The following is a 13313-nucleotide window of genomic DNA, read 5'->3' as shown; positions in this document are numbered from 1 at the left end:
ATTTATATAATTGCTTCTCAACTTTTCAATAACTTCAGGTAGTCACATATTTATATAGATGCAGTTGTTCTACTACTACAATTACTATTATTATTAATACTATGTTTATGTCCAAAGTGAATATTTATTATTATAATTGTATTATTATTATTATTATTATCATTATTATACAACAACAACAACAACAACAACAATAATAATAATAATAATAATAATAATAATAATAATAATAACAATAAACTGCACAGTAGCATAATTAATCTGATTTATAGTTTGGGAATAATGATTACCATCAAATATATGGATTATCAATTTAATACAACAAAATCATAATTAAATGTATAACTCAATAGTATTTCAGACTACATTACATTTATCTTATCTAATACTACTCTGGAAAGTTACGCCACCAGAAATTATTTTTTTGGTGACATACTGTACTACATCTCACGTGGAGAGTCCACTGTTTCTCTGATTCGCCCACACTCATATTCTCATACTCTGATGATGTCAATGTGTAACTATATAATGGATGTAATCAACAAAGTAATGGATTGTTACGATGACTGAACAGGCCACACATTTCTCAGGAATGTCTCTCTGCGCAGTGCTGCTGTTCTGCACCCTGTTAGCAAAGGCAGAGAAGCCTGTTTGCCGGCTGAGAGGGATTCCAGAGTTTCCTCTGCTGTCAAAGGACGGAGACGTGACCATTGGCGGAGCATTTTCCATTCACAGCAAAATCACACAGCCACAGTTAACCTTTACTAAAAGACCAGAACAACTTATGTGCTCTAGGTTTGTTAAATACTGGAATGGAAATATCTGTGTGTCTCTGAGTGTGGACGTGAGGACGCACCATGACTTCTATGCTAAAATTTGATAGCTATTTTTCCCCCATTTATTTTTCCCTAGCGTGAACCTCAGAGAATTCCGTTTTGCTCAGACTATGATTTTCACGATTGAGGAAATCAACAGAAGTGGAACTCTGCTTCCAAATGTCACCATCGGTTATAGGATCTATGACAACTGTGGTTCAACTCTGTCATCTATGAGGGCTGCCATGGCTCTAATGAATGGCCATGGACTCATAGCAGAGGAATCGTGTACGGGACAATCAGCTGTCCATGCTATTATAGGAGAATCAGAGTCCTCCTCAACTATTGTGCTTTCCAGAACAACCGGACCCTTCAAAATACCTGTGGTAATATCTATGTTTTAATTGTAACAGTTTCAATGTGAAAAATACAGTATACATATGTGTTTTCAACTTTCCCTATTTTATTTATATATAAATATTTAAATTCATTTGTATCTGTCAGATCAGCCACTCTGCTACGTGTGAGTGTCTAAGCAGTAGAAAAGAGTTTCCCTCCTTCTTCAGAACCATAGCCAGCGACTACTACCAAAGCAGGGCCCTGGCTCAGCTGGTCAAACACTTTGGCTGGACCTGGGTGGGCGCAGTGAACAGTGACAGTGACTACGGCAACAATGGGATGGCAATATTTCTGGACGCTGCAGAGGAGGAGGGCATATGCGTGGAATACTCAGAAAAATTTCACAGAACAGAGCCTAATAAATTGCTAAAGGTTGTGGATGTTATCAGAGCGGGAACTGCCAAAGTGATAGTAGCATTTCTAGCCCATGTTGAGATGAATAATCTGCTGGAACAGCTCACTCTCCAAAACATAACCGGGTTACAAATGATTGGTGTTGAGGCCTGGATTACGGCTGACAGTCTGATTACCCCAACAAGCTTCAGCGTTTTGGGTGGGTCACTTGGCTTCGCGGTGGGGAAAGCCAACATAAGTGGCTTTAATGATTTTGTGATAAAACAGTTTTGGGAAACGTCTTTCCAGTGTCACAAGAATAACAGATCAGGAGATGAGAATCTGTGCAGTAAACATCAAGACCTTATTGAGTGGAGGCACTATAATGAGGATGTACCAGAACTTAGATATTCAAGCAACATCTATAAAGCCATTTATGCTATAGCACATTCTCTGCACAGCCTTCTACAATGCAAGGCCCATGTTGGATGTGACAAAGAATTGCAAACCGAGCCTTGGAAGGTACATCTACTATAGTACAAAAAAAAGCAAAGAAATAATGCTATGACTACACTTCAACTGCATACAAAAGTAGCATATCATGTCTCTTTTACCACAGGTGGTTGAGTCTCTGAAAAGAGTAAATTTCACTATAAAGACCAAGGAGCAGGTGTGGTTTGACAGTACAGGTGCGGCCGTAGCCAGGTATGAAGTGGTGAACTGGCATCAAGGGCCAGATGGAACAGTGCAATTTAAGCCTGTGGGCTACTATGATGCCTCACTGCCAGCAGGACGTCGCTTTGTCCTCAGTGAGGACACTGTAGTGTGGCCTGGGGGTTCAAAGCAGGTATGCTCATCAATCAAATAATAAAACATGATAAAAACCTAGTACGGTAATCCAAAGCGAATATTAAATGTAATGATAATGTAAAGAGAATGGCGTCCTCATATACAGCTGTCTGTCTTCAATCTTGCAGGCTGGCAAGGGCAGGGCTTAAATGACTTGGAGGTTACAGCTACATTGACTGTGTTAAAATGATTTCAATATGTGAAAATTATCTTAGAGTGATTGTGTGGCTATTCTATCATAATACGTTGGTATCTGAAATGTGATTTGTCACACAGAGGCCTGTGTCTGTCTGCAGTGAGAGCTGTCCTCCAGGCACCAGGAAGGCTGTACAGAAAGGCAGGCCTGTCTGCTGCTATGACTGTATACCATGTGGAGAAGGAGAGATCAGCAATGAAACAGGTAATTCAGAGACAAGGTATAGAATGCATAGAAACCTGGCCTGTGAGTCATTATGCATTCTCTTAACACTGTTCAGGATGCACTGTCTGAGCTCTGGTTTACATAACCCTTACCAATACTGCGGGTCAGCATCTCTAACCATAGTGATCATAATTCTCTTACAGATTCTAATAACTGCGAACTGTGCCCAGGACAATACTGGCCAAATCCTGGCAGAGATAAATGTGTATTAAAAGCTCTCGAGTTTCTCTTATTCACAGAGGTTATGGGAATAGTCTTAGTATTTTTTTCATTGTTTGGTGTCTTTTTAACTGTAATCACAGCCATTATTTTTATGTTAAAGATGGATACACCTATTGTTAGAGCCAACAACTCAGAGCTGAGTTTCCTGCTGCTCTTCTCACTGACTCTGTGTTTCCTTTGCTCTCTTACTTTCATTGGTCGGCCCTCTGAGTGGTCCTGTATGTTGCGTCACACAGCGTTTGGGATCACCTTTGTTCTCTGCATCTCCTGTGTTCTGGGGAAAACAATAGTGGTGTTAATGGCCTTCAGAGCCACTCTTCCAGGCAGTAATGTCATGAAGTGGTTTGGGCCTCTGCAACAGAGACTCAGTGTTCTTGGCTTCACTCTCATACAAGTGCTTATATGTGTCCTGTGGTTAACTATATCCCCTCCATTCCCATATCAGAATATGAACCTTTTCAAAGACAAAATCGTTCTTGAATGTGATGTGGGTTCAGCTATAGGATTCTGGGCAATATTAGGCTATATTGGACTCCTTGCACTCTTGTGTTTCATACTGGCTTTTCTAGCTCGTAAACTGCCTGATAACTTTAATGAGGCCAAATTCATCACATTTAGTATGTTGATATTCTGTGCAGTCTGGATCACTTTCATTCCTGCTTATGTCAGCTCTCCTGGGAAATTTACTGTAGCTGTGGAGATATTTGCTATTTTGGCATCTAGTTTTGGTTTATTGTTTTGTATATTTGCTCCAAAGTGTTATATTATTCTAGTACGGCCTGAATTAAACACAAAGAAGCATATGATGGGTAAAATGCCTTCTAAGTCTCTGTAGTACACATAATAAATGGTGAATACACATGTTAAAATGCATTTCATATATTTTATTTCATACAGGAGGTTGATTGTGATGAATGATTTTGTGTAACAAATGTAATAAAATATGAGCTTCAGTATGACTCCAAAGTTTCAGCACTTCCACCCATACACAAGTAAAACATTAAGAAGCAATTGATTCTATGGCAAAAAATCAATTAATGATAAAAAATAGATCATACACTGAGAAGCACTTTACCGTTATAAAACCCAAAACCTTCTATTGCATTTAATATAAAAAAAACATGTGTGTGAACAGTAGTTTCTACTACTAAGAGGAAGGGCAAGAGTATATAGCCTGCTATACAAGAGGAAGACTGCTTATTAGAACAAAAAAGTATTATCTGCAAAGATTAGAATAATATCAATTCATTCTTTAGCTTTAGAACTATGTGATGACACATGTAAATATTGCTGCAACTAACAATAAACAACAATTAACAATAATTAATCTGTCAATTATTATTTTTTAATTATACCACTGCTTGAATTTCCTATTGTGATATTGAAAAACGTTCATCAGTGTTTCCTAAAGCCCAAGATGACATTTTGAGATGTCTTGTTTTATCCACACCCCAAATATATTAAGCTTAGTTCAAGTTGCAATCAGAGCATTTACGCTTAAAAAAAATTACTCAAACTGATCTATTGATTATCAAAATAGTAAATTTCATTGACAACTGATTGATTGACAGTATACTAAATATTTAATCAAGCGGCGATTGCGGGGTCCAAGCAGATTCACAACAGTTCACACCAATTTAGGGTATGTCATCAAATAGGGCCAAGTATCACATTTTCATGTCAAGCGTTTCTAGATGTGTGTCAGTTGGAGATTCCCCTATGGATGGAATATCATGAAATTCAATTTGCATATAAGGAATGTTTGGTCATGATTGGACCTTCTAGAGTAGTTGTAGTAGTGTGCACGTCCCCACCGGTCAGGTGCAGGGAAAATGGAACTAGAACTCAAAAAGGATGAGATGCCCGCACTTTGCTAAAAACTCCCATACATTTATTATGTGCTGCAACGTTTTGACCCGGCTGGGTCTTCCTCAGGCAAATGTCATTCAGCAGTGGCTCAAGCGTATAAACCTGCTCAGCTGATCATTCATCAGCTGAGCCCATTCACACTAATTACCAAGGCCTTGAAAGCCTAAGTATCACCTTATCCATCACACATGTGTCACCACATAAGACAATTAGTGATGAAAATACATATACAGTTACCCCACAAAAAAACAAAGAAATAGAAAAAGACTCCATGGCTCGCAAAGTAAAAAAAAAATACATTGTATGTTACCTTATCCCACAATGACATAATTTCACACCAGAGCAATCCCACACACTTAGTGTGATGGGACTAAGTAATTAGTGTGAATGTGCTCAGCCGATGAATGATCAACTGAGTAGGTATATGCTCTATTTATACGCTTGAGCCACTGCTTAATGACATTTGCCTGAGGAAGACCCAGCTGGGTCGATCCCAAGCCCCATTGCCACTGTTGCTAGGTTGGACAAGTTTGGTCGTACAAGCTTGAAAAATGCATGCGGTTTTGTTTTGCCACATGCCACGTATGTTACTAACTTTATAGCTTCAAAAAGTTAACAGTAATACAAACTATAGTAGCCTATGTGATGGACCCGTTAGGATTTCTTCCAATTCCAATTCATTTTGTGTTCAGCATGTTATGGTTAACAGCTAATGTTACCCAACTTCATATAATTTATCCCTACACAAAACCTCTCCCAACCCTTCTTATAAAGTTTCTTATTCAACTGATGCTTATTCTAAATGGAATATGCCACTGACATCATGTGTGAAGAGTTAACTAAATGTTGTACAGCTACAATTAAATGTTTTAATTTGGTTTGTGGGCCCCTAGGTAACATTGTCTGTAGCCCCCCTGGACTATGTTTTTTTTTTTTTTTTAAAACGGCGACGAAATTGTGAATTTCCAGAGCGTGTTACTCCACACTCGGCAATCGACTCCTTCGGACTTTCCCCTAAAGTTTGTTTTAATTAAATGTTAACTAAATGTTTTAATTTGGTTTGTGGGCCCCTAGCAACCCCCCCCCCCCCCCCCACAAAATGGCCTACCACATAAGTCAACAAACCATTGAACCACCAAATAGTCATACAACATCACTGCAACGTAGATACAGCAAAAGCTGAACACCAAGCAGGCCTACTCACACTAGGAATAGAATAGAATAGAATACAATAGAATAGAAAGAAGAGAATAAAGCCTAGGGCACATTCTGAAGGACAATATTGGATAATTCCCAAACATTGGTGGGAACATATGTTGGCCTACAGTGCGTAGCGGTTATGACCTTCACTCTGAGTAAGAATGCCTCTGAAGTCAGAGAGACTACTGGCCTGAGGCCTTTTGTGTCTGACCATGACAAAAACTTTTTCACCTCATTTCTATGTAAAGTGCACACTGGTTTAGCATTACAAACATCCAGTGTTGAGTTGGGAGAAGGTTGAATATGAATTAAAGTAAAGTACTCTAAAGGAATAATACGGTATAGAATGTATTAAAGTTCAAAGTTCTATTTTCATGTCCATGTCTCATTTACCTAATTTGAACAGGGGGTCATGCTGGACAAGTAGGCCTGAGTTGCTGTTTACAGTGAAGTGGGACAAACAGGTGAGGGACTCTCTGGGGACCAAGCTAAGGGCTGCTTCTTGATAGGCAGACTGCTTTGAGAGTTTCCCTAGGAGGCTTTGACTCTGCCACAAGCTGCCAGATGGGCTCAGACTGAGAGGCAGTCACCTGGATGAAATTTAGCCTTCAAAACATGTAAACACCTGGCTCTTTAATTAAACCTCACCTGGCAAGAAAATAAATTTAAATGACATCTATGGGGCATACAATAGCAACACAGGTCCCAATCAAACCAAGCGTGAGAAATTAATTGTTTATTTTGAGTAACTGTCACAAGTAGTCTAACCTAATGTCTTTCCCAGAGCAAAGTGACAAACTAAGACAAAACAATTACAATAGGCTCACCAATTAAGTGATCTGAAAATACACACTGGTGAGACCAATTACTCTGGAAAAACACACAGCATGTCATCATTCTGATAACAATCTACGATGACGGAACATTGTGGTCAGATTTGTCGGACATGCTTTCAAACAAAGCATACATTATAAAAATGCCCTGTATGGACATGCCTGATGACCCACACCAACAGTACATGCACCCAAACAAAACATGCATACCGTAATATACTAACAAAAAACACATGAACGCACACATAGACATAACCACACAAATTCACACACAAGCACACACCTAACAAGCAAAGAGATGGCAGTAGGGTGTGCGTCGCGTCTTAACAATACACACACACACACACACACACACACACACACACACACACACACACACACACACACACACACACACACACTTATTAATGTTTTAAGGTCAAGATTAAACAATTGACCTTCTCCTCAGGAGAGACTGATTTCAGTATTTCCCTTTTTGCTCGGCCTGCATGGGTTAGGCCTGTCAAGGGCAGCTCAGATTTAAACATCCACAGGATCATGAATACTAATTATAGATATAGGGGATATTTCTCAACATAACAGTAAAAGTGAATGTAAAGATAGAATCATATGACACCAGTGGCTTGACTATAGTAGGTGAAGCAAGTGCCGTTGCACCAGGGCCCGTGACCTCCCGGGGCCCGTCGCTACCCCCGCCCTGCCTCCTTTTTTTAAGAACTTCACCATTAAGAATCAAACTGTCAAATAAAAACGGCTAAATCAAATTACCATCTTTCTTTGTCGTCATACTGTTTCGCCAGAGTATCTTTCTTTCTACTGAGATGCAGCAAGGATTTCTGGGTAGGCTAAGTGATTTGTTTTGATTTTTGAATGGATGATGGCTGCACATTTCAGTCATCGTTCCGACCAAAATGCCCTTCAAACACAAGAGTGTCTGCAAGAAGCGGCAGGAGCGTAAAGAGCAAGGGGAAAGGGTGGCAAAACTCCCGAAATTAGACCAATTTGGATTTTTAACCAAGAGTGACCGTGAGGACAGGACACCTAGCAGCAGCATGTGTCCATTGAAAATACGAGAGCCAGAGCATTAAATATTGGGAACATTGTTGACTGTTTTGCACAACGAAAGGCTTGTAAGATGGCCTTCTTCTAATGGCCTAATTCACGCATATTGGTGATTGTATGCATATGAATGATTTTATTTGGTTTCTGCATGGTTAAATAAGTTAGGCTACATTACGTTTTGTTTCTGCGCAGTGCGTGTTTATAAGCAAGCAATCTACGCTTGCAGTTTCAGCAGAGGGTTGAAGAGGTGCATTGAGCGCATTGAGTGTTCCCATAATTCCATGCGAGTTGATGTTAATGCAGTAATATTAGATTACCCTGGCCTGCAGGCTGTTAATAAAATTATTTTTAATGTTTTCACATGTAATGATCCTATGTAATCGTGTGTTTTTTATTTGAAATTGTAATCTGTAACTACTAAACTACTTCGGTGCCTCAGGCCCTTTGCATAAACAACTGAAGTCACCCTTAATGTGTATTGCATGTATCAGAGCTAATTCATCCTGGGCTAAAGTATGTCGGTATGGGGACCGCGTAGCGCTCTCGCACCTGGGCCCACCATTGGTTTGTTACGCCACTGTATGACACATTTGGCTTGGCCTTTACATAACAAGTCTAATGTAAATGGCCAAGTCAATGTCTGTCTGGGTATCTGTGCCGGATACCCTGTGAAGGCTATACGCGTGGGTTGCTGCCCAGTTCATGTTTCTAAATGTGACATAGCCATGTAAAATAAAGGCTTTTTATATATTTTTGGATACAAAGAGTGCCTTGGATGTCCTCCTTTTTCAAATGATAATTTGTACTGTTGGAATATTAGAGGCAGGTCACCAACTTCATTGGGAATGGTAAATGGTCTTCACCTCTTGGCTTTTTAAAAATGAGGTTACAAGTAATCCACAGGGCTATATGAAATAAAAACAGAGCTATATGAAATACAAAAATAAAAATCTAATCTTTGCAGAATCAGGAAATATGATAGATATGAGTTGTAAAGGAGTTATCTATAATAATAATGTGTAATAATGCACACCATATCCATAGCAGGAGTGTACCTAAATGATAAAACTGTCACATCTTGATAACATGATTTATGTGCATATTTATATAATTGCTTCTCAACTTTTCAATATCTTCAGGTAGTCACATATTTATAATTGTTCTACTACTACTATTACTACTACTATTAATACTATGTTTATGGTTATGGTATTTATCAGACATTTTTGTCCAAAGTGAATATGTATTATTATTATTATTATTATTATTATTATTATTATTCTTACAATCTTGCAGGCTGGCAAGGGCAGGGCTTAAATGACTTGGAGGTTACAGCTATATTGACTGTGTTAAAATGATTTCAATAAGTGAAATTGAATGTGATTGTGTGGCTATTCTATCATAATACGTTGGTATCTGAAATGTGATTTGTCACACAGAGGCCTGTGTCTGTCTGCAGTGAGAGCTGTCCTCCAGGCACCAGGAAGGCTGTACAGAAAGGCAGGCCTGTCTGCTGCTATGACTGTATACCATGTGGAGAGGGTGAGATCAGCAGTGAAACAGGTAATTCAGAGACAAGGTATAGAATGCATAGAAACCTGGCCTGTGAGTCATTATGCATTCTCTTAACACTGTTCAGGATGCACTGTCTGAGCTCTGGTTTACATAACCCGTCCCAATACTGCGGGTCAGCATCTCTAACCATAGTGATCATAATTCTCTTACAGATTCTAATAACTGCGAACTGTGCCCAGGACAATACTGGCCAAATCCTGGCAGAGATAAATGTGTATTAAAAGCTCTCGAGTTTCTCTTATTCACAGAGGTTATGGGAATAGTCTTACTGTTTTTTTCATTGTTTGGTGTCTTTTTAACTGTAATCACAGCCATTATTTTTATGTTAACGATGGATACACCTATTGTTAGAGCCAACAACTCAGAGCTGAGTTTCCTGCTGCTCTTCTCATTAAAATTGTGTTTCCTTTGTTCTCTTACTTTCATTGGTCGGCCCTCTGAGTGGTCCTGTATGTTGCGTCACACAGCGTTTGGGATCACCTTTGTTCTCTGCATCTCCTGTGTTCTGGGGAAAACAATAGTGGTGTTAATGGCCTTCAGAGCCACTCTTCCAGGCAGTAATGTCATGAAGTGGTTTGGGCCTCTGCAACAGAGACTCAGTGTTCTTGGCTTCACTCTCATACAAGTGCTTATATGTGTCCTGTGGTTAACTATATCCCCTCCATTCCCATATCAGAATATGAACCTTTTCAAAGACAAAATCATTCTTGAATGTGATGTGGGTTCAGCTATAGGATTCTGGGCATTTTGTGTTTCATACTGGCTTTTCTAGCTCGTAAACTGCCTGATAACTTTAATGAGGCCAAATTCATCACATTTAGTATGTTGATATTCTGTGCAGTCTGGATCACTTTTATTCCTGCTTATGTCAGCTCTCCAGGAAAATTTACTGTAGCTGTGGAGATATTTGCTATTTTGGCATCCAGCTTTCGTTTATTGTTTTGTATATTTGCTCCAAAGTGTTATATTATTCTAATACGGCCTGAATTAAACACAAAGAAGCATATGATGGGTAAATTGCCTTCTAAGTCTCTGTAGTACACATAATGAATGGTGAATACATATGTTAAAATGCATTACATATATTTTATTTTATACAGGAGGTTGATTGTGATTGTGATTGTGACAATGATTTTGTGTAACATATGCAACTAGATGTACCGCATAGCGGTACAAAACATGACCGCAGCTCAGTCCTGTACATCCGTTCCGCGAAAAGAAATCACAGTAAGTAACAAGTAACAGTAGTCTGAAACGTTATTGTTAATGCACAAATTAAGTAACAGTAGTCTGAAACGAAATGCTGTTTTACATCTAACCAGTGGTGCAAATAACTGACATGTCCAAATGGGCCTTGATGAAATGCGTCGCTAGACTGTTCATACACATTTTAACGGGCCAAAGTTGAAGAGCTGTTGTCCGTTATTGTTCGTGCAAATATAGGCTGATTCATGTTCCCTTGCATTGTGTAACTGAGGTCCATGGCTAGTCTGGCTTTCACCAGACCAAGCTCAATTTTTAAGAAATCAAAAAAAATAAATAGCGGGCAGATCAGGCTGGGTTCACCCAGTAGTCCATAGGCACCGATATGGTTTAATTTTCCGATTGAGATATCCACGCTTTGGTTATTCTAAATGCAAAAAATGCATCGGGAGTTATGACAAAACTGTAACTAACAAACTAGATCCTAATAGAAAGCTGTTAGCTTCCCTAAGCTACAGGTCGAGCTTATAAGGTAGGCCTATTTACAACATAAATTGTCAATAGGCTATGCTGGCTTACACAAATAAAATCTCCTTTGAAACCAATGGCTTTACTTACAGTATCAAAGCGGACTTAAACTGCCATATCGTATTTAAAAGTTGTAATAAAATTCCACGCAGCTCCATGAGTCAAGGAAAACGCGAATGAAGTAGCCACTTCTAAATGGGACCCACTACACAGTAGCTTAAGGTGTGTTGCTAAAGCAGCCATAATGAAATGAAGGTGTCAGTGTTTGGATACTTCACACACACGTGCTTTTTAATTTCACAGACTACAACTACCAAGCTGGAATCAAAGCACATCGATTCCCCTCTCACACCCTGCACGCACTTAAAAACAAAATAAACAGGCGTCTCAGTCTCACGCATGTATAGGCAAAACTGTATCAGACCGGGTGTAACGTTGGTAAATCTTCCATTGCACAGAATGATTTTTGTAGCATGTGCAACAAATGACAGTCGAAAGATACAATTACAGTGCTGCTATCAATTTGCTTGGTATAACCGCATTTATAGTTTTCTACAAATCCAATCAATCAGTGCCTCCATCACTCAACCAACGCTAACGGTAACATTACCTAGGTCCTTATTGATATTATAAGATTAACGTACCTGCAGTAAAAACCAAGAATGTCCGATAAACATCCTCAGATTTATTTCAAGCTTCAAGAAGAAATGGGAATTACATTTCATGTGAACATCGCCCCTATCCTTATTTGTTCTCTGCGGTAAACTACAGTCCTTGTAGGAAAGCGTCCATTGTTTTTCCAACCTACTTTTAACTTCCAACAAAATTACGTCTCACTGCAACGATGCGCCATCTAGTGGACAAACGACTACTTATCGCCAATACTGGAAATGCAGCCATGATGATGATGATGAATATTTATTTTGGCTTTCTGTTAATCCTACTGAATTTGTAATTATGTATCGGCCGCTCTAATACCGATAGTATGTGGGTGCCTGTGTGTGTGTGCATGTATATATGTGTGCACCGCCATCTATTAGGCCAATGAGTGTACAGTCACTAAATGTACACATAACCTAATTTTTTAAACCTCCCCATGGATGAAATTCTCTAAACTTGGCATACCCCCCCAGAGAATGCCAGGTCAATCATACACATAAAATTTGGTGCAGTTCTGAACATCTTAACTGAAGATAGGGGCGATTAAAGCAGAATAATATTGCATTTTCATTTTTTACCGGGAGGGTGCAAATCACAAATGAGTGATTATGGGCCAGGTTGATGTGGGCCCTTGAGACCAACATACCATAAAAGATTGTTCATCCTCAGTGCCACGGTTCAGGTAGTTTGTGAAAAGCGAAGGTCTCGCTTTCACGGGTCTCACCGTTAGTGAGCCTTAATTCCATACACGCAGCTCCCACATAGCATTTACACTGATAAACGCATACAGTTCCCGACGTGCATCACATACACCGACCCGCGGCATTTCAAAACCTACCGTGCTAGCGACCGCTACAAACATTACATTTAAAACAACCACAATGCATGTCAGTTCAGTCTACTACATTTATTTATCAACATACATAGCGAACAGTGAGGTACCAACTGATTCAGCTCCATTGTTCATTCCGTAGTAGCAATAAACTCACTTTTGAAACATATACAACACTCACGCATCTTGTTGGCCGACTTTCTGTTGGGTGCGTCCGAATACTGGTCCCCTGGGGAAACACGAACCGCATTGGAGCCAGTTCCTTATTCACTGTCCCGGGACAGTGGAAAGTGGGTTGTTTGGCGCGGGGGTGGTGAGTTGGCGTGTGTTTAATTAGTTTGTTATTATTTGTTATGATTGTTGCATGTAGTCCCTGTCCCTGTCTGTATGTAAAGTATATGTGTGGCCATTTATGTACTTTGTATGGTAAAATTATGTGTTATGTCATAGGTTATGTATCTGTATGGAAAAGGTCCATAGTCATACCTCATGTATTACACCCTGTTGGATAG

The 13313-nt window shown here is 39.4% G+C and overlaps 1 protein-coding gene and 1 pseudogene across 1 annotated transcript; both read left to right on the top strand.

The window, feature by feature from the left end:
• The first annotated feature begins 769 nt into the window (after positions 1 to 769).
• LOC125307824 (extracellular calcium-sensing receptor-like) lies at positions 770 to 3874 on the top strand. The gene is made up of 6 exons (XM_048263917.1): positions 770 to 795; positions 913 to 1201; positions 1320 to 2069; positions 2167 to 2394; positions 2673 to 2796; positions 2961 to 3874. The coding sequence occupies exons 1-6, from the start codon at positions 785 to 787 to the stop codon at positions 3872 to 3874; spliced, it is 2316 nt and encodes a 771-aa protein (XP_048119874.1). The 5' UTR covers positions 770 to 784.
• Positions 3875 to 7852: 3978 nt separating this feature from the next.
• Positions 7853 to 10616, top strand: LOC125308594 (annotated as a pseudogene).
• The last annotated feature ends 2697 nt before the right edge of the window (positions 10617 to 13313 follow it).

This window comes from Alosa alosa, chromosome 15 (genome assembly GCF_017589495.1).
Source record: "Alosa alosa isolate M-15738 ecotype Scorff River chromosome 15, AALO_Geno_1.1, whole genome shotgun sequence".
NCBI classification, from domain to species: Eukaryota; Metazoa; Chordata; class Actinopteri; order Clupeiformes; family Clupeidae; genus Alosa; species Alosa alosa.
The sequence above is the reverse complement of the archived record's forward strand: the minus strand, read 5'-3'. Positions and strand labels throughout refer to the sequence as shown.